Source organism: Festucalex cinctus, chromosome 11 (genome assembly GCF_051991245.1).
Source record: "Festucalex cinctus isolate MCC-2025b chromosome 11, RoL_Fcin_1.0, whole genome shotgun sequence".
NCBI classification, from domain to species: domain Eukaryota; kingdom Metazoa; phylum Chordata; class Actinopteri; order Syngnathiformes; family Syngnathidae; genus Festucalex; species Festucalex cinctus.
The window spans coordinates 29678257-29706006 of NC_135421.1; the positions used below are offsets into that span (position 1 = coordinate 29678257).

Sequence of the window (27750 nt, forward strand, 5' to 3'; positions counted from 1 at the left end):
TTTCAATATTCTTCCAAAAAACAAAAAAAACTTTTATTGAACAATTGTCATCAGGTTGTCGGTGATACAGTACCATAATTGTAAGCCCGAGCGCTTGGTGTCTTATTTGGGAATATATACATACAGTGGAGGCAAGAATTAAATAGCAATGTTCAATAACATTCAGATAGATCATTAAAAAAAAAAAAAAAAAAAAGTGAACCAACCATCAACACTTCTATCGGTAAACAAAGCGAACACAAAGCAAAGAGTTGAAGTGAATGTTTTGCTTTACTTGGAATTTTTTGTTGTTGTTGTTGAGACAAACATTTGGCACACGAGCAATTTTCACAGTCGGCTCCATCTCATGACGACGTTTCTTAAGTCGCTTTCCAAAAGAAGTTCCAAGTTGACACCGTGACAATCTGATGACTTCAGTGGGAAAGAAAATGTCACAGCGATACTAATGGAGACAAAGTCAAAATGTGTTTTTTTTTTGTTTTGTTTTTTTGAAAATTGGTACTAAACGTGATTTGGCGCAAACATTATTTTTGTACTAATGTTATTCCTCTTAAAAACTGCTTGATGAGAAAGATCACAACATATGCGATTTTGATTTGAGCATTTTCAGGGAAACAATAATTCGTCAAACTGCAATTCACATCCATTTACAATATTTGTTTGTGTGGCTTTCAGACAACAACAAAACTTTCAACTCTTGATAAACCGAAATATATTTGGAATATTTCTTAAAGTGGAAGTCAAGTGAGACAGTTTTATGCACCCTTACTAGCCTGAAGGCGCAACCTTGATTAATATTATGTTTGTGGAATATGAATTAAGCCGCAAAAGTCAACAGTTTTTAACCCGTCTCAGGGGCGGCCATTTTGTCACTTGCTGTCAACTGAAAATGAAATCAGTACAAGGCAAAATGGCCGCCTGCTGAGTTGGATACATACAGGTAGATTTTTCTGCCTCATTAATATTCCACAAACGCAATATTGATCAGAAATCAATTTTTAGACTTGTGGGGACATATAGAACTTGTATGTAAATACTTTTTTTTTTTTTTTTTTAAACTCGACTTCTGCTTTAACAAACCATCTTTTGACATTTTCAGGTAAAAAAATGTGTACATGTGATCCAGGTTGTTTATAATTAATCCCAAAATGAATTTCACTTTTGAATAATTTGGCCTTTGCAAATCCTCAAAATATTTGGCCTGACATTAACTCCAAATGTGTCCAGATTTGATGAATAATTAACATGAAGTAAAAATGTGTTATGAATAACTTGGGCTATAAAGGAACTCAACACTGAGTATATTTTGGTATGAAGTGAAAACTGGAAAACAAAATCGTTATGAAGTGACAAAAGGCAAGCGAGCGATTCTGGTCACTTAATGAAGTGGTCGCAATGAAAGACAAGTAAAGAGAAGACACCAGAGAGAAACAAAACAAAACAATAAAACTATCAAGTTGTCGTTTTCAACTGTTTAATTAAGAGCAACGGTGTTAGGTCGGACTTGAACGTGACACGCATGACGTCACATGGAGCCTTTGAAGAACCCCGGGAAAATAAGAGGGAGCTTCACCTGATGGCCACTAGAGGGTGACAGAGGCCGCGGATGTAGCGTTGATGCCGCCAGAAGAGGTCCTGATAAAGGCTTGACTCCCAACACAGAGCAGTCGTGTTTGTTTGTTTGTTTGTTTGTTTGTTTGTTTCACAGCAGTGCTTTGACGAGGTACAGCCTGTCTCCGTGCTCGCTGGTGAAGATGGGCGCTTTCTTGTAGTGCTCCACCAGCTCCTCCATGGAGGTGAACCTGCGCTGGCCGATGCAGTAGATGCCGTCGCACAGTTGCACTTTAAAGTGTTTGTTCTTGCCCGCCGCCTTCAAGGACACCGAGAAGTCGCTGGGCTGAAACGCAATCAATATGTCAATTACGGGCTCCTGCGTGATGGCTTGAACCCAAACATTGTTTTCTTTACCGCTGGCGTCTTTGGGAAAAAAAAAAAAAAGTGAAATATATGCATTTAACATCATTTCATTATTTTTTCATTGCTAATGACGACATCTTACAAGCTACAAAATAGCTACAATAAATTGATCAGAAATGATCATTTGACTAGCAAGTGAGCATATGCAGTGAATCATTCATTTAGATACTGTAAATGAAACTGGAAATGCTGATGATATTCATTGAGTACCAAGTATGGTGGATGTATTCATACAACAAAACAATATGCTCATAAGCGTCAAATCTTATCAATAAGACTTATGAATAATATTTCTTTACATGGGCTTATAAAAAAAAATAAGGCCTATAACGACTATGATTGCTTGAAGCCACCTCTTCATGTCAGAAGCTGCATCAAAGCCTTCTGTATGCTCGACCATTCAAACCAAAAAAGAAAACACTTTTTGGGGAGTGAAGTATTAAACGTTTTTACACGCGTTTGGATTTGAATGATTTAGGGTGATTTTATGGGGGAACGTATTATTTTAAAGTCTTTCTCAAATTCTTCTTCCCTCCGTGTAAATGTAGTGTTAACAACCCTAAAAGAAACAAACGTATCTTTGGACTCACCGACGACTCGCTGTCCCGTATGAGGAAGTCCCCGTCGTCGCCTCTCTCATTGAGGATGCGCTCGGCCTGGTGTCGGCTGACGTTGCCGTAGTACCAGTCCCTGCCGGCGAACCTGCCCGAGCGCGCCGCCGCCGCCGCCGCGTGGCGGTTCTGCGGCGAGACGCTGGCGGAGGCCGGCTTGCTGTTGCCGGGCGGCTGCTCCAGCAGCGTCACATAGTTTTTGGGAACCAAGCCCACCATGCCGCGCGAGTTCTTACAGCGCCACCACTCGGGGTCGTTCTCCGGCTTCTCCACCACCTCCATGAGCTCGCCCTTCTCAAAGTTGAGCTCCTCTTCCGTGACGGAGCTGAAGGGGTAAAGGGTCTGCACCAGGTCCAGCACGCCGCCGCCGCCGCCGTTGGCCAGCGCGGTCCCTTGAGTGTGGTATATCCGCGAGGAATCCGCCTCCCCTCCCGTCTCCTCCTGCACGTAATTGGAGGGGAACCAGCCCACGCGTCCCGCCTGGCTGCCTCGCCACCAGCCGTCGCTGCACTTCTCCATCACCACCACCAGGGAGCCCTTGCTCAAGGTCAGCTCGTCGTCCCGCTCCGCCGCGTAGGCGAACTTGACCACGGCGGGAACGTTGAGGTCGTTGATTCTCTCTGCCGCCCCTCCGCCGCCGCCGCCGTTGGTGGGATATTCCGTGTCACAACTCGGCGTTGGCGAAACATCGCGGGCACTCGTTTTCCTTTTGGTTTTTCCCAAACCTGCAGCCAGAATGAAATAAGGGTCACAAACGTCACCTTTTGTTTTCTTAAGTTTCATTACATTTAAGACCAACAGGTGAAAATCTGCAATATTGTTTTGTTTTTTTTAATGATAATTTGACCACTTCCTTAACTCATTTTCACATTTCGCAATCCCGTTCACTGTTTTGCTGGATTTTGACTGATTTTGCAAGGCCCACAGAATATTGTGTCCTATTGCTATAAAAATATGGAACCTACCACAAGAAAGATTTGAAAAATCTCTCGGTTTCCCTTTTTCAGGGATATCCTGGATATATCCTGGCATTATGATTGGCCGTAAGCATCTGCGCTGTTGTGACGTTAATCGCTCGCTCGTCCACATTTGGAAGCAAATCCAAACGAGTTGCAGACGTAGCCATGGCAACCAAACTAAAACGCCATCTCGCTTTTAGCCACTTGAGACCAACCGATCCACGGTGCCAAAGCAGGTTTCAACCCTCTCCGTTAGAACGCTGTTAGGTCGTCATGGAAACCAGAAAAAAAGCAGGTCAGCATTCCTCAGGGAAAAGAGTCGTCGTCGTCCCAAGAAAAGGACGTTGACATCCTGACATCGATTCCCCGCAACTCGCCGCTGGCGACGCTTTCTCCCCTCCCACATGCCATCACATTTCCCCTGGGCATTGTGCGTGCGTGCGTCCAATGCTCATCAAAAGGCTGAAAATAGACAGACAGCGCAGTCAGGGAGGCGAAAGTCGGCCCGGGACGGACGGACGGCAACATCAAAGCCACCACTGACTGACTTCAAGCATCTCTTGAAGGGGACACGGAGGAGCAAAAATGACAAAATAATCAAGAAACACAAAAATAGAGCATTCAAAAATGAAAAATGTAAATAAAACAACATAATACAAAAATAAAAACAAAATATGAAAAATAAAAAAATAAAAATGTATATGATAAAAAAAATAAACACAAAAAACTAATATAAATGGAAATAAAAACAAAATATTTAAATAAAAGAAACAATGAATACAAAAATTCAAAATAAATATATAAATACAATTAAATGTCACTATGAAATGAGAGGGCGGTCTTGGGTCAAACTATTCCCCTATTGGTTGATTGACAGTCTATGTTGGCCGTTGCACAGTAAGGCAGAATTCAAACTACTGTCGGGATGCACAAATTGTTTGGTTAAGAAACAATGGACCTTGTTGTTTACAGGAACTTGTGTCAACTTGTTTTGGTATTTAAGTTTTGAATGATGTTTTTAAATCCATTTGAATTTTCCCTTTTATTTGTTTATCTCTTTTTGATTTTGCCATTTTTGGTCCTCCATTGGTACGTTTACTAAAACAACAAGGACATTTTTTTTTTTCCCCTTGGCACCAAGTTTCATGTAATAACTGCAACTACGTCCAAAATAAATCAATAAACGAAGACAAATTTGATGTGCAGCATGAGATGCATTAAGAAAATTGCTTTGCTATTAGCTTTGTGAGCCCACGGAATACAAAATTGGTCAATTTTGAAAGTCGCCAGGGCGACTTGAGTGCTCAACGTAGCATACGAGCAGTCAAGTCAGGTGGCGAGAGTTCTTTGTTAGCATCGCAAGCGCTAAAACCGGCGTTCCATTTGGATGGCCACATGCATCTGCCAAGCAAACAGTTCATCGGACGGTCGAGGCTTTTGTCAGCAAATCTTTTGGATTGTGCACGCCTCGACAGCTCATCTCACAGTTTGTCCACAGAGCGCCGCCGAAATGCCACAAAATGTCACATTTGCATTGTTGGAAGCGGAGCGGCGTTCACGCAGAGTTGCATGCAAGTCGTCGGTGGGGGAGAGAAAAAGACAAGCTGCTACTGGCGAGCTGAAGACCACAGCTGACAATGAGGCGGGAATCACAAGTAGATCGTGTTTATGGATAACGCAGCACACATCCGACATGTTTAATAGTCTTATGTACAGTATAGTTTGGAGTTTGACGTAAGAGGGGGTTCTCCAGCTGCTGCTTGTACGTAAACACAAACAGTTACTTCCCAAGTGGTCCCAGAGAAGGAGAACTGTTAGTTGGTGCTCAGTCCGTGTATTTTTGGGGGTATTCGTCAATGACGGGCCAATATAACGACGCTTTTGCCCACTTCTGTTATCTCATTATATGGTGCAACTAGTATACCTAATATTGGAACTAGTGAGTAGGGATGGGTTAAAAAAACAAAATAATCGATAGATTTGACATTCCTTTTTGAGCGTGATATCGAGTCACAAAACCATAAATCGATTATTTTAATAGCTCTTTTCCCCATAAATTAAGAGACTAATTGAAAGGCCATTTTCTTGTATGTTCTTGAAATTTGCTGTTCACATGAATTTAAAAGTATTTTCTTACATTTGTAAAGGACCCAAATTATTGCACTTTATAACAATTCAGAATCTTTTCAATTTAGATTTACAATTATTGATTTAGAATTATGAAAACATTTTTATCTCATCCGTGCTGGTGTCAATATTTTTGTAACACTTGAGTGATTATAATAAATACCGTAAAACATTTAATCATTTTTTTTAAGCATGTCCTTGATATTTAAGAAGAACTGATGTTCAATAATTAATCAATATCAGATTGGATTGAAGTAAAAATAAAAATAATCGAAATCAAATCAAACTGAACTAATGTGAATCAAAATGGAATCGGAAATTAGAATCGATGCCCAGCCCGACTAGTGAGTACATCTCATCTGCAGCTGTGCTTTTTGTTGAATGCTAATCATAAGCATGTGTCAATTAGGTTGAAGTTAATATTATATTGAAGATAAACATTTCTTTGATCCATGTATTTTTTTGAAAAGTTCAAATCCTAAAGCAGACGTCTCAGATTCTTGTGAATTTAGTAACAGTATTATATTATTATTATTATTATTTACATTTCTGATTTCCCAATTAAATACAAAAAATATTTTGGGTATTCTACATTAAAAAAAATTTTTTCATTCTATGAGGCTAATTTGAAAAGACAACTTTTCAAAATGACAGGACGTCTGGTAGGCGTGTCTACTTTTGTGGAAATGGCGCCTGGCGGCTTTTGCACTTGAAGTTGTTATTCACCAAATCATTGCAGTAAATCGAATGTAGATTGCGATGCTGTTTGACAGCCCCATTTTCAGACATAAGTTTAGATTGTTTAACAAAAGTATTACACCATTGGGCTATTATATTGAAATATTTTGGGATATGTTTTTATATATTATTATTATTATTATATTCTTTTAACTTAGATGAGCATTTTCATTATAACGATATTAAAGGTACTACAATGCATGTTTTAGCGTGAATAGTGAATTAGCAATTTAACAATGATCACCCCCCCCAAATTATATATATATATAAAAAGAAAGAAAAGTCGATACAAGGTTGCCTAATTACAGAGAAAGAAGATGAGAGTATAAGCCCGAGACAACTCACACACTGAACCAATTTCCATTGCCTACTCAAGCAGGTCAGTTCCATTAAGCTTCTGACCTCACGTCTTGCTCATCACCTCATCAAGAAAATGTCCGCCGCCGCCGCAGCATAAGTTCGGGCTTTCAACATCGGATGCTTGTGACGACTGGCAGAATGAAACGAGGTCAATAATGTGGCGGTCGCTAATGTTCTAATCTGGGACAGTGGAGTGATTCATCATTGCAACACATCCATTCGATGGACGCTTTTCTTTTCTAATCAATCGAGTGACTGGCGGGGGTGTGGGCAGAAATGGCCGATGTGGGGACAGTGCGGCTGTTGGGATGTAAAAGAGTGGAGAAAGAAAGAGTGACGTGACGTGACGGTGACAGGCTGTGCCGTGCAGCCTGTCAAAGCAGCCAACTGAGTTTTCACACTACCAGCGAGGAGCATTGTCGCAAAACAATCACAGTTTTGACGCCATCGCTTTTTTGCACCGCTATCAATGACAAGCAGGCGGACGTTGTCAATCAAAGGTGAGCATTATGACCGGATTTCCTCAAATAAGGATTCCTACTCAAATAGAAACGGAAGTTTGCAGTTGGGTCAGATACAAACATAGAAGTCTTTAGTGAAAAACAGCCTTTTCACGTGACATAAACAGAAATATTGTTCAATATTATTACATACATTTTTCCCCACAAATAAAGGCATCCCCAATCTGCAGTTGAGAAAACAAAATATCAAATAAACAAATGATAATTGTATCTGTATTAGTTGTGCCTAATGTTGTGTCTTATGAGGGTATATATTAACATAAATATATAAAAACTGACGTTTCCATCTCTCCGTCCTGGTCAAGGCAACAAGAGGCGAGTCATGCTGCAAATATCATAACAGATGGATTTCCCGCCCTTTTCCCACCTTTGGAAGTGAATCATGATTCATTCATTCATCCCTGGTTTAATGGAACTCCGTCTTTGGCAAACGGTGATGTCATTCATTTGTTTTTGCCGTATTAGAATAAAGTGTAACTGCACTGTACATCCACTCCAGTAGGTGGCAGTGGCACTCACTGTCAGACAACTTTACATTTCGAAATAAGTCATTTAGACATTTTTTCGATTATTATACAATATATAAAGTAAAGCATCCAAGTTTAGCAGCAACTAGGTCAGATCTGCTTTCCATATTTCACATCTATAGAATGTGTCAGCTTTGTAAAACATGATCTTAGTAAAGACAAAACATTTTTGTCTTTAAAAAGAAAAAAGTAGCGCTTACTTGTAACAGTTGAGGTCTGTGATCTGTTTTTAATGAGTCATAACTTTTTTGGGGTTTTTTTTTAAGCAGAAGTTAAAGGCGTCAAACATTTGTTAAGTGTTATTTTAGGTAACACACAAAAACTAAACGGGAAAAGAAAACAAGACAGCTGTGCAAAATCTGTTGTGGGAAGTCGAACGACATCCAAGCGGTGTCATGACTCCTCTGGGCAGCATTTTTTTTTTTTTCTTTTTTTTTCTGGCATGGAAATACGAGTCATTCCGAGAGAGTCTCCTAATTAAAAGCTTGTTTTCCACAGATTTGACTTCATGTTGCTCGTGCGAAATGTGCAGCAGAGATACTTAAAAATGAACTCAACTGCCCAATTAGTGAGGTGAAAAAGCGATGCAACCTCAAATTCATCTCACAGTACAAATGAAATCCGACTTCATGGTGAGTGTAAAATTGTGATGGATGTATTTTTGAATGGGTTGTATAACTCTTTAGCAATTTATGAGAACAACAAAGACAACAACCAAAAGACATTGTAATCTTGAGAAGCATATTGATTGTATAAAATTATATAAAAACTCAAAATTACAATTCAACATTTAACATTACTGATATGAATAGTAATTTATGATATTATTGGCTACTCCTGGTTAATAGATGCATATTAGAGATGGAAGGCTGGAGTCATACGACTTGACTCGAATCAGACTTGAGTTGCCATTTTTAGGACAAAAGCTACGGAAAAACTTGACTTCAACTTGGTATCCAAGAGAACTGACCTGACGTAGACTTGAAACTTGATGAGTTGACGAGTCATCTTGTTTATAGCTGGGAAATCTGCATGCATTCTAACACACTTTCCTATTTTGTTTTTTTTTTTGAAAGGATGCAAGAAAGGAAAAGATTTTTTTTCCGTTTCATTCGCACCAACCTGGCAACCCAGTCAGTGTCACTTATTGGTAGTACGAAGTGGCAACCCAAACATCAAGAGCGATGGAAGCAGCTCTGAAGAGGCTTAATTTAAAAAAAAACAAAAAAAACTGAGCAAGATTATATGACTTGACTTACAGTAATGACTTGCAGATATGTGATTTTATTAGTCCTTATCTATGGCGTGCAGGTAAGTTTGTTTGTTTGTTTTTTTCCACCCAGGATTGTTTTTTTTTCTTTTCAACAAACCAAAACAAGAACACTTTTTAAATCTTTAATAACTATTTGAGGAGTAGGTAGAGACCAATTCCTTTTTTTTCTTCCACATTTTCCTTGCTACCAGAGCTCGTTCCTTTTTTTTCCATTTATTTAACTGTACAGGTTAAAGGTAAAAAAAGATTTTATTTAAGACGCTTGGCATGCGTGGCTCTATTGATTGAGAAAAAAATGAAGTTGGTGATGCCACCAGAATGCAAGTGAGAGCACCCAATTTGTATTTAGAGTACCTAGCGTGTCCTTGATGTTCTTCACCAGCGAACCTTTCTTCAGGCTGTTCTTGCGTTCGACGTAGTTGGACGGCACGTAGCCCGTCTGGTTGGCAGCGTTGCGGACGCGCCACCACGATTTCGAGTCGTCCAGCAGGAAGAGACGCTCGTTTTTTCGAATGTCAAGTTCCTGGTCCTGCTGGGCCGTGTAGTCCCACTTGGCTACAACAATCACCTCCTCTGTCATCTTTCATGTGGTCCCCCTGCGGAAGGAAGAGAGATGCGTGCGTCAGATGCTGCGCAAACCGGCTCTCCGCGGCCTTGGCAAAGAAGCAAAGTTCCACAATTTGAATCCAGTCATCAGGATTTGGCCGTGAGAGAGGATATGCACTTTTGTCAAAAGGTTGAATGACAATCTGGAAAAGCTTGTTGTCATATTAACAATTACATCAATTCCTTGGATCATCTCAACATCTCAAGTGACTCACTGCTGTTAGTTTTTCAACAAAAGACAAATTCAAGAATTGGAATATCCGCAAAAACAGTAATAATATGTCCTCCAGTTTAAGACAAGTCTGACGGTCCAGCAGGTCGTTGGGCGAAATGCATGCTGGGATATGGGAAGCTCCATTTGTTTCCGTTTTGTGATGAAAACGGGAGTCTCGAGGTATGAGAAGCATCCGAGCGTTCAAGTTTCTATTTAGCTCCGCAGTATGTCAAATGCAATTATTCCAACGCGTGCCTTTCGTTTTCAAGCGCCGCTACCGTTCGCAAGCGAAGGCGGTTCAAGTGGGATCGACTTCAGTTCTGCTCAAGTGATTCTTCGTGATACAACTTCAAGCGGATGAATGCGACACTAATGGAGGAGCCAAGCGAGCGCGAGTGAGAGTGACGGCTAATGAGGAATGCAGCCGCACAAATTGGGTTACATAAAAGATCCAATTGTGTGTGGGAAAAAAAAAACGGGTAGAGGAGAGCAGTCTGGAAGTTTTACATTTCATCTTCACCAGGTGTTCCACAATGCAGCCTGACTGGATACAGCCCGCTTATGACAGCATTTTAGGAATTTCTACAAAAACGCCAACGACACGGAATGAGGAGAATAAAGCCAACCTGGTCATTTTCCTCCCATGTTGATGGTGGGGCCATGCACCAGCTGAACAGGGGCTGCAGTTATGCTGTAGGCCAAAGGTGGCAGTGATGAGCTTAAAAAAAAAAAAAAAAAAAAGTCCACAATGCTCCTTTAACAACTGAATTTTATTTTATTTTATTTTATTTTTTAAATGCAGTAGTCCCTAAACTTTTTTGTTTCACTGGTCATTTTCAAGGATCAACACAGAACCAAACAAAAACACGATTCTTGAAAATTCAATAAGAGCATTGCGACAAGTAATACGACTAAATTCACGGCTGTAAAGCATCATGCGTTTGTTTGTTTTTTGTTTTTATTTAGGGCTGTCAGGCAATTAAAAAAAATTTAATCGGAATTAATCGCATGACTAATAGTTAACTTAGGATTAATCACAAATTTTAGATCTGTTCAAAATATACAATAAAATGCAATAAAATCCGACACTTTTTTCGACACTTGTTAAAAATGTTCAACTAACCAATATGGATGCATCTTTTAGTCATTTCACAATCATTGGCAAAACTGAATCAAAATGAAAAAGATGTACTATACTGTATGTCATGACTTGAGTCATGCAGGAGTAATATTGGGTCTTGTACGCCAGAGTTCATGACCTGTCTGTTAGGTACTGATGTAAAAAGTGTCTGTTTACAAAACGTGATGTTCGCGACGTCAACCTTTAATCCTTTAGGTGATGTCGCTCTTTAGTCCTTTATGATTCACTGAGAATTATTGTGTGTGGTTTGCCGGATTATTGTCCAACTGTCCGGTGTACAGCGTCTGAGTTTCGGCCTCTCCATGTGAATGAAAGGAGAAAATCTTATTTGTGTCTGCATTTGGGATCCAAACCTTTCAGTACACAACACTGTAAAAAACGAATGTGATATTGATTTGTGTTGGTCATTTTTCTGCCACTAGATGGCATAATTGCATTTGTACGACGGTGACAGCTCAGTGCATTTTTCTTTTCATATTAAGAGCTATCGAATATTTAACATGAAGTAACTTGTGAAATTCTGCACATTATTAAAATTGTAAAATACAACTTGACCTCCACCAATATTTGCATTATTATTAAATTGATTACTGCTAAATATTGACTTGCTGATGTCTGCTGTGTTGTGACTGGAATTCCTCGTGGTCAAGACGTGGTCATTAATCGCGTGTTTAAAAAAAAAATAAAAATAAATAATGGCGCTAAAGGAACTTTAAACAAACTCAAATATAACATTTTGAAACACCGACTTTTTATCCTATAACGATTTAAGCGCTTGTAAGTACAAGGATAAGTTTTATACTCAAAATGAGTTTCTCCCATCCTTTTGTAATCATTTAAGTATTTTGCAAATGACAAAACATTGTCATGCTGCATTTAATCATTTCATTGCAAGATCCTACGTTGCTGCGTGAAAGCTCCCAATCTGCAACGTCCCGCATTTGATTGGCTTCATTTAGAAAGCGAGTGGCAGGTTTTCCGTCAAGTGTCTGATGCAGCGATTTTGTGGAATCTCCGTGGAAGGAAACCTAAAGTCACAAAGCAAAAAAGGAGCGGTGACATCATTGCACGAGCATGTTGAAAGTGCTACAATGGAGAGAATAAATATGTCCGTGCTTGCAGTCACTGAAGCTGTCAAACTTGATTTGAGAGAAGTTGCGCAACACGGCACTGGGAGAGTTGGAATTGCTTTCAACAGAGATTTCGCCTCTAACGGGGCAACAAGGGCAGTGGAGATTTGGAGAAGGGTCACTTCACTTCACTTCCATGAGGCACTCGCAAAGTGCTGAGCAGCTGCAGAAGACCAAATTCAATGCAAGAGGAAAACCAGCCCGATAATGACATCGATTCTTCCATCAGACAGGACTGAGGTATGCGAACAAGCTGCGGCTTCTGTCCGCCTCGGGCTGCAGCTGCTGAATCACAGCAAGTTTCGATTTCCATTCCTTGCATGGATGGGTGATTCTTAACATTGGATTATTGCAATATCGACTTGTTCAATGCAGAAAGTAATCCAATTACGCAAATGGCGGACAATAATTTGTGACTGATGTGACTAAAGTGAATCTTATTTGCATATTTGTAAATATCTGATCGGCATAAAGTGTCACTTGAGTGGACGCGAGTGTGCGTACTTCAGAAATGCACAAGTGAGTGTGAAAATACAAAACACAGCTCGCCAGTGATGACAAATTTGCAACTGCATTTCAACTAGCACAGAATTCACTTTATTGGCCGTTTTGTCATTAGAATTAGTGTGTTGATTTTGAGTTCATTTAAAGTTCCTTTCACACCACCAATTTTTGTTAACGCGCAATTAATGACAGCCCGACTTGAAACTGCACTGGGGCAACTCCAGTCGCAATGCAGCAGACACGTCCACGTCAAAATGTAATAATAATGCACATATTTGTGGAGACTAGGCTCAAGTTGTATTTTACAATTTTAAAAATGTGCAGATTTTCACAAGTTACTTCATGTTAAAGATTAGATTGAAAAATGCATTGAGCCGTCACAAACAGCAGAAAAATGACCAACACAAATCAATATCACACTATTTTTTTTTTTACAGCGCAGTACACATTTTTAATCTTAACTCAATTTTATGAATTATTATGAAATTGCTGTATCATTGACTAGAAGATGAAGTCATATTTATACGAGTTTGAAAACGTTTTCCACTTATGTTAACGAGTATGAAAATGTAGGCGAAAAAACATTTAGTGTACATTTGATTGTACATTCAAATGATTAAACCAAATAGTAAATATTGTATCGTTTGATGGCTGCTGTATAAAGTCATGAAACATAACATTGGCTGCTATCGGAAGGTGAGCAACATACATGCATGCAAACATCCACTACAGTGGAAAAAACATTCAGAGATTATTTTCAGTTCCCCATCAAGCAAGGAAATCAATTTTAAGTCTTAACGGCCAAATAGCAAAGACACAGTTATCAACCAGCAAATGATACCATCAGGCCATATTTGACAATTGTATTAAAAATCTGTTAAATATGAGCTAGTTAATACAAAACTAAGAAATGGTTCCATATCGTTTGTATCAGTTGGCCTTTAGAAATGTGGAAGAATAAACATGACAACTCCAAGCAGGAATTGCCACATGGTTAACTATTCAAGCGGAACGTCGCAAGCTTGTTGTACGTCCCTTCTGCTTCATGATATCCATTTCTTTGTCTCAGGGACGTCTCTGGTCATTTGCCAGAGAGCAAGGATGCCGCTTCAGACCGATTATGTGCATCAGAGAGACATCGACAGCATGCAACACGTCTACTTGACACAGAACTACACTGCGATACACTGAACAAATTGGCCTGGAGTTAATTTGACATCAAAGCTTCCTCCGAAGTGCTTTTCAGGTTGTTATTTGCAGCTGCACTGCAATCAAACGTGAGAGCACCCCCGCGAAAGATGTTCATTCCTTCCTCTGAGAATTGAAAGAGGAGGCAAAATAGATGATCTGAGCTGCAGGCTGCTGAACTGGCCTTCGCCGACCCGTCACGACACCTTAGAGTGAGGCGGGAACGCTCCGGGGTTCTTTCAACATGGCACAAAGAGAAAAGGGGATTATAAAAAAGCGAGAGGAGACGTTTCAAGAGAAAAAGGTCTGGCAGAGCTTTCGCTGTCTGCCATTCAGGTCAAACACGAGGAGCATTCAGCCAATGGCAACACAAATTCCCACCGACCCGCCTTCCACTTCATCCCACACGGTTTTCAAGAGGGAAGCTGCTTTAAGAGAACACTCAATGAATGTTGGACATTGACTGAGCAGAGCCAGCAGCTCGCTTTGAGGCTCGACAATGTTCATCGCGCCAGTGGTGCTGTTCAAAGATACTTTTGGCCCACGAAGCAGCTCGCTGGTGTTTACAAGTACAAGTACAGCAACTGCTGCTGCTGCTGCTCATCACTACGAAAAGATGTTGACTGACTGGCAGCTCTTAGAACAGTTGATCAACTTAACAAGCTTTCAATCTGTCGCCTCAACACACACACATGCACACGCACGTGTTGTGAGGATATCTTAGGCGGTTTCCTTGAAGGGGTTTTAAATGAAATTGATCAAAACAGTCGACAGTAAAGATGGACATCGTAATTAACTAAAACTATCAGTCTAAAAAAAAATTCTGTAAATTACATGGACTTGATGGCGGATTAATTGTGTCAAGACAAAATGGCGCAATACATTTGATTTGATTTGAATTTTATTTATGGATTGTCTGCTAGTCGACTTCTTTGCAGAAAAGGACGAGGCTTAGGCTAGGATTAGTGCACTCGTCTTAACCCATCAAGGGGATGACAAAAAAGGTCGACCGCAACCCCAAACTGGGCCAGCTTTGCCGATAAACATGAGAGTCAACAAGCCCAAAGACATGCTTGATGTTTTGCAATGCAGATTGCTTACTATTTCCACGTTAAGTTTTAATGATCACTCTCGAGCAGCTGGAATAATACGCATCCCTTTTTGCAAAGGCATTTGATGCTAAGATTTGCAATTAGTTAGCAGCAGTACTGTTCAGTTGCATTAGCGACAGTTGCAACCATTATAAACATTTATGTGTAACAAACAATATAACCTGAAAAAAAATCTGCGCAACACTTTTGCACCCCTCATTAATAAAAGGGTTATTATCCTTTGTTCTATAAATGCAAAGCATCAGTTAAAGGTTTTCCTTGCAAATTAACGTAGCATAATGCAACACAGTTGTTTAAGTTTGATTTATTTATGAATGTAATTTTTAATGTCACTTCCACTTTCCATCACTTTCCAGGGCTCTCTCACATCAGCATAGCCAACATTGTTGAGTGAGTCTCCACGGCAACCATTGCTGGGTGGTCTCGTTTTCAGTGACGGGGGCATTGCCAAAGAATTTGACTTTCCGTCACCCGCCGAGATTCACAATATTTCTGCGCTAAAAGCAAGTTCAATGCAAGTTGCACATTTGTGCTTGAATCAAACAGAAGCTGCATTTTACTGTACTTGGATGGATGATTTGAGTTTTTTGGAGGAGCTCCTTGATGCTCACTTTGCTCAATTCCCAAACAGTGCAGTTCTTCTTTTTCCCCAAAAAACACGCTGGCCCTCCGGGGTCGCTCGTTTCCCCAAAAGTTCTCCTCCCTGCAACAACCCTGCTGCACGCTGCGATCATGAAGGTTTTTCCGTCGGAAGAAACGTTGCTATTTTTATTTTCTCGCGCTCCAGTGCAATATTCGTGTCCCCTGGCACAACCGTAAAAAAATGGATGAAAAAACAATGAGGCAACACTATCCAACAACATTGGTGTAAATTCAGGAAGGAAGAGAACAATGGAGGAAGTTGTGATGAAATTGCTTTCCAGAAAAATAAAAACCCTACTCTACAATATTGTTTTGCAAAAAGAACAAGTAGAACAGAAGTGTTTGTTACTGAAGTCATTTCAGTGTAATTTGCTCTGTATGAGTTTGAATAATGATCACACAAAAGGGTGGTTATAGAACTTCACCGAAAAGAAAAATAGCCTATGAAAACAAAGTACTGGTAGTAATGTTACAAGACAAAAGATTGAAGTAAATAATGAAATCTTTCTGGAAGAAAGCTCGTTTTCGACGAGGTTGAATCATTACAGTATCGCACAGCAATAGTCGCAGAATGGTGATCAGCTTCTTTTCTTCTTCTGTTAGTTTGGAATTGATGTTCACTATTCACTTAAAAAGATGACTATTTTTCCTCCATATGTGTACTTTTTTGAGGGGGGAAAATATGTGGTTTTCTTGTTGAATGCTCTTTTTCCAAAGGTGTCCAAAACATTATTGTTTCACAAAGCACTATATTGGAAGTTAGCAATAAATGGAGGTTTTGCTTTGCAAACGGAGCAAGCGTCCATCACTGTCCTCACCATCCAAAGTGAAATCGAACAAGCAGAGAATCTTATACACATGAAGTTTTGCGTTTCGGCTTTGCCCACAATGTGCTAAGAACATCAACAAACTTTGACCATGTTTGCCTGCTGGGGGCAAGGCAGTGCACATAACTCCGCCCCGCCGAATCCATACAATGATGCCGAAAGAGAAACTCTCATGAATATTCCGACAACCAGCTGCTACAACCACGCACGGTAATGATTTGTGCTAAATAGCTGCTCGCTGCTGTGCGTGTACCCGGAGAGGAAGCAGCAGAGAAGAGAGGCTACATGAGCGGACTTTCAGTAAACAAAGTATCTGTGAATAAACATGACTGTAAGACAATCAAACGAAGAACCCCCTGTAATTATTTACCACTTGTCCGTGACCCACCCAGATGAATCCACGACCCACTTTTGGGTATCACTGCTCAGCAGTAGAAGTTAAGTGTGCCTGTAGAATGTGACGGCGGACTTCATTTCATCCAAATGTAAAGTTCAGCCTCAGCTGCTGAGTGGGTGATGTAACACACCAAGTGGGAGACGTGTGGAACTGTGCTCATCGCTTGCTGTTAAACTCTCCGCGTACTGCCGAGAAAGAACCAACGTGCAGAAGTGTGTATTGGTGCGTGTGCGTGTCTGAGCACGAGAGAGCAAATACGGTTTGTGTGCCGTCGTGAATCCTCAAGAGAGCCCTGTGGCATTCACAGCGATCCAGCTCATAAATAAAGCAGGACTTCCTTCAGCTGCAGTCATGTTTGCGCGTGCGCGTCAAGAGCGAGGCAAAGGGGAGGTGGTGGAGGTGGGGGACAAATGGATTAGGAACGTAGAGATAGACCGATATGGTTTTTTCAGGGCTGATACCGATGCCGATTATTAGTCGTCAATGACGCCGATAACCGATATTTGGAGCCGATATTAATTTTCACTAAAAAGGGAAAATATTGGCATCAAAATTTGGAAAAAATACAAACTTCAGTTCTTTTTTTAATTTTAAAGTATATACTTATTGAGCAACTTTTAGGGTTAGTCAAATATTGGATTTAAAAATTTTTTTTTTAAATCTTAGTCAATAGACATCTTTGTTTTTAAAATCTAACAAGTCCCAGGATCTCCCAGGTGCAGTGGCATGTTTTCAAAAGTTAAATAAAAACAAACAATTGTTTTTTACACTAAACAAAGTATTTCAATATATTTGAAGTATTTTATTTATTTTTTAAATTATCTTAGTTTTAATTTCAAACAAAAACAGATGGTGCTGAGAGTTCCCAGGGTCAGCAGCGTCTCTGAAAATTTAAATTGAAAAAAAAACAAAAAACATTTAAATTAGTTCCTTGAAGTTAAGTTTTTTTTTGTTTTGTTTTTTTGTTTTTTTTAAATGGATCTATTATCGGCCATATGATTCTTCAAAATGGCCGATGCCGATATTCGTCAAAATGCTTAATATCGGTGCCGATAATCGTCCCAGCCGATTATCGGTCTATCCCCATTAGGAAGCCTATCATATTCCTCTATTCATCTCAGCAGCACATCCCAGGACGAATGTCCTTGAGGACGACAACAGCACAGGCTCAAAATGAGATGGCTATTGACTTCATTATCTTTACAAAGTTAAGACATTTTTCAAGCTGAAACCACCGCAAAAATCGATTAGTAACAGCCATCATTGGGGTTTAAAAACAAAACAAAACAAAACAAAAGAAATCAACAGTGCTGCTTTGTCACATTGAGTTTATGACATTTTTAAATAAAAGAAACGTACCACCTTGGCCACTTGTTTAAATTAAACGTGTCTAAGTTTGTAATAATATTTTTAGAAATTACACACATTAACGATGTTTAAAAAATCTCCACATTTGCTGCAATACATTTGCTGGCTGCAAAGCACACAGTAAAGCAACAGGTGTCGCAACAACCAACCCATGAACCAATCTGACATGTAAGCCAATGCAAATGTTGGGGGGGGGGGGGGGGGGGGAACAAAAACAAAAGTCCTTCTGTAAAGGACAACAAGGATACATTGAAGACAAACGGGACACGGGCATTAACAGCAGGGATAAAGAATGGGCAAAGTAATGGATTCAATAAATGACCGTATTATAATTCTTGGAATTTATTGTTGATAAAACTGTGTCTTGAAGAAATTCCCCTATGGTCAGAGGCATTGATGGCTTCAACAAGTATCGATGACGGCACTCCAGCAGGTGCAACGTTGGTCTGAGGTCTCGTCACAACAAACTTGGTGCTCTTTTTGTCATCTGTGTTTATTTTGGCTTGGAGACACCACTCCATGTTGGCCAAAGCCCGCAGTCATCATCTTTTTGGGATTATTCCGTGCTTATGCTATTATGGGAACCGAAGCGATCACAAGCACAGCGACTAGAGGTGTGCAAAATTTCCGATTCTTAGATTATTCACGATTCGGCCGTGGAACAATCGAGAACGATTCACAAAAGTCCAAATTCCGATTATATAAATATGCCAAGGGAACCGAAACTAAAAGTGGACCGGAGCGGAAAGTACGCGGAACTGAAACGCAGTAGCGCGCGCGGTCTTCGGGACGCTTAATGGGACGGACCGAGAGTACACATCCACAACTCACGCCTCGACATTCAAAACAACAACAAGCATGGCTGAGCTGACCAACCCACCTCTTCGTCAGATCAGACCTGCTCCGAAAAGGCAAACAACTTCAGGCGGAAGTATCAGCTAGCTGGCTGCAGTGCGTCGGTTAGCGTTCTACAGGGCGCCGCGCAGTGATACGAACGAACGAACAGAAAAGTAGTGGCTGGCGGTAATGGTGTCTGACTTTATTCAGAAAAGAGTATTGTGGTGGAAATGTATCACGCTTTTGAAAACAAAAAGTTTTTAGAAGAAAAACGCTTTATTTCCGAGACCCCAGCCAGCTTGCTGGACTATTTTCTTTTTTATTTTCTTCTCGTCCAACGTCGAACATGAACGCGTGTCACCGAACGCTGTCAGAAAGAAGTCAGTGCTGATCGCACACACGGGAGGTGAGGATCAAATTGAGATTCATGTTAAAAAAGCCGAACGATCCCTTTAATGTTTACACGTTCATGTTTACACAAGTTAAAAAGCAGAAAAGCACTTGAGGTTTTTTTTTTTTGTACCTCTGAGAAACTTTAATGTTTACATGTTCATCTTTACACAACTTAAAAAGCAGGAAAGCACTTTTTTTTTTTTTTTAGGCATTTGTATTGAAGTAGTAGTTCACATTGTCTTTCATTTATATCTCAGTGCGCTTTTGAGTGGATAAAAATAATATATTTTTGCTCAATGCTATGTTTTATTCTGTTGAAGACTGAATATACTTAAAAGCTGTTGTTACAGAATGAGGACTTGAGTATTTTATTTACTGTTTTGAACTGTTAACTTGATACTGAAATAGTAGTTTGTTTAGGCCTGAGAGGACTTTTGTACTATTTTTGTAACTAATGTACGAAACATTAAAAGCACCAAAATACATTGTTTTTTTTCTGCTGCCTGGGGGGAAATCAATAATCGTTTTATAATCGAATCGTAGCCTCTGAATCGTAATCGCAATCGAATCGTGAGGTGCCCCAAGATTCCCACCTCTAACAGCGACTGATTTTTTTATTTAGTTTTTTACACCTCCACACACATTTTAGAGAGCACAACTCCATTATGGTTCACAATTGTAATTTTTTTTTTATGTGTCCAAAATATCCTTGTAAACAAGACATTATATCAACTAATGTGATGACCTCACTCCATAATGCCTTAAAAGAGGAAGAAGATGACAGTGCTGTAATTCATCAGCATCCTGCTTCACTTCATTCTGTCATGCATAAATCCACGTTCTTCATTTGAATCATTTTGAAAAGGTTAAAACAAAAGCAGTTGTGAATTTGTGCACTGCATGTTTTAAAGGTAGATTGTTATTAAAAACAGCAACAACAACAACAAAAGTTCTGCTGTGATAATACAAATTACATCCCTTGATTTTTCTCTCTCCCTACTTTCCTTCCTTGGGGGATGGCAAAGACGGATTGGTAAACCCTGGAGAAAATGCTGGTGAATATTTCTGTTGATAGCACAGTACCCAAGTAATACATTTGTGGCTTATGATCGCAGATTTTTTTTAAATTCGCTGATCGACGGTCCCAAAAATCTTTGCTCAAGGTTATCATACTGTCTGAATCTGATACAGTCGCATGCTGATGTCAAGTTGCTACTTTCACGCATAGAACAACAGGGTGCCCTTTCCCTCATATCTACATAGTCGTATTATTGAACGGTGTGGGTGATGGGTGAGCAAAGATCAATTGACTTTAGCCTCCCTCCCCATCAACCTCCAGTTGTGAATTGGAGTGGTTAGTGGAGCCCGGACGCCTCTCGCTGCCTCCGCAGGAGTGCTAGTAGACTGTTAATGAGGGCCAACCTCAAAGGGAGGCATGTTAACACGGGCTGCGTACTGTCGCTCTACGGGGAACCCGCTCGCATGGAGCGCTCGGTGAGATGCTGATCATGTTGTGGTCGAGACGAATGAATGTTTGGCTGCCAAAAGGGAGAATTAGAGCATGAAGGGCTGTGGCGTCCAATCCAAACAAGACGATGGAATAAACACCTCAAACATTTTCACTAATTACAAGTCACAAAAAAATTGGAGAAACCCTAAAAGCTTAAAAAAAACACACACACACACACATAAACACACAAATGCAGGAAATATTGATTTTCTCTGGAACACAACTATTAACGCGTTTTTCTCCTCATGGCATGCACTAAAATGTTCTACTGGAAAATATTGCGTAACCAATATGCAGAGCTGAACTGTCTCTCATTCATCATTCAAGTATATGTCAGTGCCCAATGACAACCTCGTCCACTTGGACTAACACAGGGTCAGCAACCTTTTCTGTCAAAAGAGCCATTTTAAGCTAAATAAATATCCAAAAAAACGAATGGAGCCGAAAAACATTTGATGATTGTGGTGAAGGACACAGTGTGCTACTGTTAATGTGGGCCCAAGAGCTAATTAGAGCTGCATCATGACAGAAAACTACGCAGCATCAACTACGTAGAGAAACATTTCCTTCTAATTTCCGTCACCCGTTTTTGTTGTTTGTTTTTAGACTTTTCTTTCTTCTTGTCAAAATTCAGTCATTTTTGCCAATTTTATGGACATATGTTGATTTTCTGCCTCTTAATTTTTATTTTTTATTTTATGATCTGTTCTTATTGCTGCTGGACATGTAAATTTCCCAGAGGGAAACATCCCAAAGGGATCAATAAAGTCAAGTCTAAGTCTAAGATTCACAAAGAGCCAGACTAACATAATGAGATTCTCGAGGTTCTCGGGCATGTACTGTTAAAATTGTATGTTTAGCAATAATCAACCAATGAAAGTATGTTTTAAAATGGTTTACAAGTTGTTCCATTTGCTGCCACTGCTGACAATGTCAAATACGGACTTCTGCTGCGGACGAGGTTCCTTCCTCATTTATCTTTGATTTGAAGATCAGACATGGAAGCCAAAAACTGATTGCCAGTGCTTTGCTTGAATCAATCTTGAATAAGGATAATGCTACCAGTATCATAACATCATTGCATTATTTCAACTTGATACACATTGTTACCAATTTGTTGTGCAGACATTCCTAATGCTAATGTCGGATCAAACGCAAACTATTCTCATGATGCAATTACATATTGTGCCAATGCAATTCACATAAACAGGTGTGCGATGCGGCGAGGCACCGTGAGCTGCACAACACAGCCAACTTCTAATACCGGACAGGATTGATCCAAAAAGGAGCAGGCTTGGAAAACGTTAAGTGAGGATGTTTGCCTATCTGTTAGGTGGATTGACTTGTTTACAGCTGTTGAACCATGAACCAAGCTAGCAATAGCATTAGCCAAAGTATTAGCACACCCATTGGTCATTTGATTGACTAGCAATGTCATTGTTCATACTTTTTTCTGGAGCAAAATATTTGTACCTCCTCTCGCCTCATTCCACTGTTGATATGAGATGATAAGATGAGGCACACACAGGACAATATTTACTTCTGTAAACACTGTGCCAAATGACGTTGGGTTTTTTGTGTACATTCAGTATGGCAGTCGATATTGTGCTTTGTGTGCATGCGTGTCACATCATGGACACATTCTGGTCACATTAGAGGGTGCATTTGTTTTTGTGAAGTGAACGACGACATAAAAAGATCAAATGTAACATAAAATCTAAATTGGGCATCATGCCCTGCAGTGCAAACATGGCCTACAGGTACCTGGAGGCCATGTTAACAAATGTATCCAGGCTGTTAAACTCACACAGTCTTTTTTGTATTTATTTATTTTTTTAAATTTCATCCAGCAGTTTAAATTGAGCAAAGAAATCTCCAAAGCGTCTCTGTATATCAGCGTCACATTCCAACTTTTCTACCTCCACTTCACTTCACTTCACTTCCCGTACTATTGGGAGTTCTGACACCACAGATACTGGAACAGCCTTGACTCACTCCCAGCTTCCTTCCTCATTGGTTCTCCTCTCTGCCTCGGAATCCAATAGCAGGATTAGGCCTGGTGCCCGGTGGTAGCAAGTGTGTGAGCTGACAGACACTTACTTCAGTTGTTGGACTGTGAATTAGAAATTCAGCCCGGGTGGCTGCCGATAGAAGCGATGACAGACACGGATGGCGTCGAGACCAGAACAAACAAAGGGGAATGCTAAGGACAAAGAGCTTAACATGCCAACTTGAAAAGTGAACAAATTAAAAATAAGACAAATCCTCTTTCTCCTTCCTGACGAATGGCGCTTGAGCAGTGTTCGCCATTGTCTTAGCGGCAAACACAGGGAGTTTAATGTTTACCCACTGACCAGATTACAGTTGATTACAATAACAATGGAATGACCTTTATCTTGCCACCCAATCGCGCTCGTCGCCAGTGTGCCCATCTGTGCTCGCTCTTCATTAAACTCTTTGCTCCAACAAGGGCCGTAAATCTCACTTTCAACATTGAAACACCGATTCATGGGATAATCCACAGTACGCTCGCTGCATGCAAACGACTCCCATCAATCAAACAGTGGGATTGTCCAGATAATCAGGAGTCTCTTTTAAACTGCCTGAAAACCAGAGCAATTTCCTTGCTTTCAAATTATTTTCCAGTATATTAAGTATCTTCGGAGGTAGCATCACAGCCGGACCGCTACCTGTGTGCAAACTATTACAGAATTTTGGGAAGGGATGTCAAGTTTAAAAGAAAGTCAACCGCAAAATCTTCTTGACAATAATATGTTGTAGGCGCCCCCACTAGTCTGAACACGGCATTCTGATGAATATTGCGTTCGTGGAATATGAATTAAGCAGCAAAATGCACCCATTTTTATCCAGCACAGGAGGCGGACATTTTGCCACTTGCTGTCGACCGAAAATGACATCACAGTTGCTCTGATCAATCACAGCTCAACTTGTCTAAGTCACCAAACTCAGAAAACAAGGAAGCCATGATTGGCCGTTACGTGAGCCCTGAGCAACTGTGAGGTCATTTTCAGTCGACAAGTAGCAAAATTGTGCGATCAACTGGGAAGTGGCCTGCCTTGATCACTGCAGTCATGTCACTCACAATGTCATAAAAAGATAAAGAGAGGAAACGGTTGAAATAAAACGAGATTGTGTGAATAGTGCAGAGCCTGTTGTTGGTTGAATGTATTAACTGTATAAGTCATAGATAAGAAGAACACTGTCACTGTCAGAACGAGGGATGTTCCAAAAAATATCGTCTGATGTATTTTTTTAGGCGCTAAAAATTTGACATATCGCAAAATTGACGTGATGACGTAATGCGTTTCCACGCGCCGTTCGCTGTTGCACAAAAAACAATGTAGGAGCATGTGAGGCTGCAAGAGCTCAATTCTGTCGTGTCTTCGACAAAGTGGGAGTGAGCTTCATCGTGTGGAGGCTGTTTTGTTCATTAATTACTGGAGCACTCTTGATTCGACGCACTACTTATGGGAAAGAAAAAAAAGAAACAGACGGTGGTTGGTTAATACTGAAACGGTCGCGTATCCTTTGGCCAAGATCAACAATCCGCGGTGTTTATTTTACCGTGACCGATAATTCACCATCTAGTTCACGTGAGTTTGTGATGCTAATCGACCGCTAAGCTAATATGCTCTCGAGGAGAAGGTGTGCACGTTTCGATCATGCAGCGCCCTAAAAGTGCACGTTTGTGTTATTCATACCTGCTAGTAATGTCTACAAGGAAACGCGGCAATTTCGGGTTGCCGCCGGTTGGCTCAACTCCACAGGAGAAAATAGTGGACTTTTTTGACTCATGCAATTTGCCACTGATTTCTGAAGGTATGTGCTTTCATTGTATTTGCTAAGTAAATGTCCTTTAAGCAGTTGTGTTATAATTCGCAGGGTAAACACTATGGCCTGTTTTTATTTCCATTTTATTCCATTTCAGTTAGTATATTTGCACTTTGTTTACATTTCAATTCTGGGAAAAGAATGGTGGCTTAAATATTGTTGCTGCAATAAAAGTGCTATTATTCTGAAATGTCAATCACAAATCTATTGTTCAGTAATTATTACCAATATCGTCAAAAATATCATCACCGCAAATTTCTTTTGAAATATCGAGATAGAATTTTTAAGCAATATCACCCACCCCTAGTCAGAATAAACCAGTCCCTGACATCATCACAAATCTAACCATTTCATTGTCAATGTGTAAAAGTACACCTGTGTGTCAACAACCCCCCTTGGCAGAGTTCCGTGCAAAAAGTAAGCCAGCCTATTGCCATATCTTCTGCTATGGCTCCGATGAAGCCATTTTGCAGGATGTCTGTGTGAAATAGGGTAATCATTAGTGTTCCTGATTCCAATCCTTCATCAGAAACCCACAATGAGCAATTAGTCTTATCTCATGACGGGGCAATCAAGCTTCAATCACGCAATCGTTTGAGGTGCTCAGCAAATATTGACACAGACAAAAATAGTTGGCACTGCTGTGTGTAAAATTGGAAATCAGACACTTTCAGTTTTCACAATATCAACATCATGCATCTATTTAGAAAGAAGAGTTGCTGGTGACTCAGGGTTTCATCTCTGAAAAGTCAAATTACAAACAATCAGCAGGATTGAAGACAGGATAGACAGTCAGCTACACATTACAACAAGCTGCTACAAAGGGAAAGATGAAGTGAGAAGTATTTTGTCTGATTTCTTATACATTAGCATTTTAGTTGCAGTATCAGACCGTACAGGATCTCTGATGCTGCTCTTGCCTTGCATAGCACCAGCTCGACTCAGCTAACTTGCCTCGGCTCGAGGAAATTGGTGGCCCACATCATTCAAGGCAGTGCCATGGTAAAACGTCAAAGCAAATGCACTGAATGCTTAAATCACAGCAAAACATGCTACAGGACTACAAAAATGGAGGTCTCTTGTATTGACTTTCACTGCAAGTAGACAAATGAAATTAGGAGACTGATCTCTGCTGCAAAATGGAGACTGCGGATTATAACACTGCGGCAGCCAGAGCCAAGACACATTAACAGGGAAACTCATGTTAGCTATTGTTTATTGTCATCCTCATTTCTTTCTCATTTTTAGACATACTCTGAGCTTTTGCCAATGGAAAATAATGAAAACCAACTACAGCCGCATCATGCTACATTGTCAGTGCTATACAACGATGAGCTTGGCTCAGGTGGTACGGTTATCACTTCATAACGGAATTTTTAATAGGATAAGAACAACAAGTCAACATTCTTCCATCCCAACATACGTTTTGACGTTTGAAGCAGTTTTAGATGAAAGAGGACAGAATCAGTCTCCTTTCAGCAGTTGATCAGAGACACGATCTCAACATGCATGACGTCACACACGTTTGCTACAAGCTAAGTTTGCTTATAAGCTAGCTCATAAACAAGCAGTCGCCGCGTCCGCGATGAGCACCATACACACAAAAAGAAGGCTCCAATTTCCAAACTGCGTCTCCTCCAAGCGCCGAACCGCCATCCGGTCCACGACCCGCATACACCACCGACCGGCCTCAGAGTACCAAAAAAAGGATTTAAATACAATGGAATGGTGCCGTTGAATGTTGAAAATAGTTGTAGCAAGGGAATTCTATACACTGCTAGACTAGGTCATTTGGTTTGCAACTTTTGTTATCCTTATAACTGAATAAATTAGGCCACTGAGAAGAGTGTTTCAATGAGGTAAGAGGCAAGTTTCTTCAAAACATTCCTTACACTCTTTCGTCCGCTCACCTTCCACATACCTGACATTACAACTAACTAGGTGAACCTTGTACCAGCACTCCACCACCGGCCTTACAGGAAGGGTGTGCCTGCAAAAAAGCTAGGACTTGCAAAATAGACCTGCACCGAAACCCGAAGCCCACTCATCAAACTTCAACATTACAAATCTTTCAAGTAAGAAATATGAATACATCTGCCTATGTCAGGGAGAAATCCCCAAATGTGTACATGGAGCCCATTGAACAGCCAAGCAAGACAGGTTGCAGTAGCCATGAAGAACCATTACAACTAATGACGACAATCCGTGAGATTCGATGTTAAGATTTCAATACTGTAGCCACTTAAAAACCTAACATTTGGGTTGACACCATTGTTTTACTACTACAAAAAAAAAAAATCATACATCCAGCAAAACAGCTGCGCGTAGACGCCTATGCCACGATTAAAACGATTCCTGGACTCACACACGGCAATTGAACACATGTAGTGAAGCTGTTTCGGGTTATTAATTAAATGGGGTGGATAAAATGGAATATATTGGCAGTTTTGGGGAAAAGCAGGCCAAATGCGGCGCAAGTGGCGGAGGCAGTCGCGCTTCTGACCGGACAAAGACCCTGCGTCAGAGCCTCAAAAGTGACGAGAGCAAGCAGGCGTTTCGTCACAACTTTTACTGCCGTTTGCGACTCTTAACAACGTTCAACACAGCATCATGTGGCTTTTGGAGGGTAAAAAGTTGTTAAGTTGCTTCACGATTCGGAGCTTACCTTAATGTTGGCTTCAGGGACAAACACTGCACGACCCCAGGAAAAAAAAAGCCGCCTGGCAAAAGTAACTTAGGCAAACAACGGCCGTTTGAATAAAGCGAATGATGTTTTTTGCTGATTTTTCTTTTTGTTGAAATCGCGGACGGCAATATTCAAGCAATACATGTACTCGTTTGTTTTTCTGTCGCAGGCGTGAATGCCTCCACCACAGCGCCAACCTTCCACACCGCATTCACAAGAACCAAACTAGAAAAGGGTGATGGCTACACTT

At 40.4% G+C, this 27750-nt stretch overlaps 1 protein-coding gene across 1 annotated transcript; it reads right to left on the reverse strand.

Moving 5' to 3' along the window:
• Positions 1-27750, reverse strand: nck2a (NCK adaptor protein 2a). The gene is made up of 4 exons (XM_077536205.1): positions 27480-27750; positions 9448-9689; positions 2568-3313; positions 1-1897 (listed from the first exon to the last, which is right to left on the reverse strand). Exons 2-4 carry the CDS (start codon positions 9671-9673, stop codon positions 1703-1705), a joined length of 1167 nt encoding a protein of 388 aa, XP_077392331.1. The 5' UTR covers positions 9674-9689; positions 27480-27750; the 3' UTR covers positions 1-1702.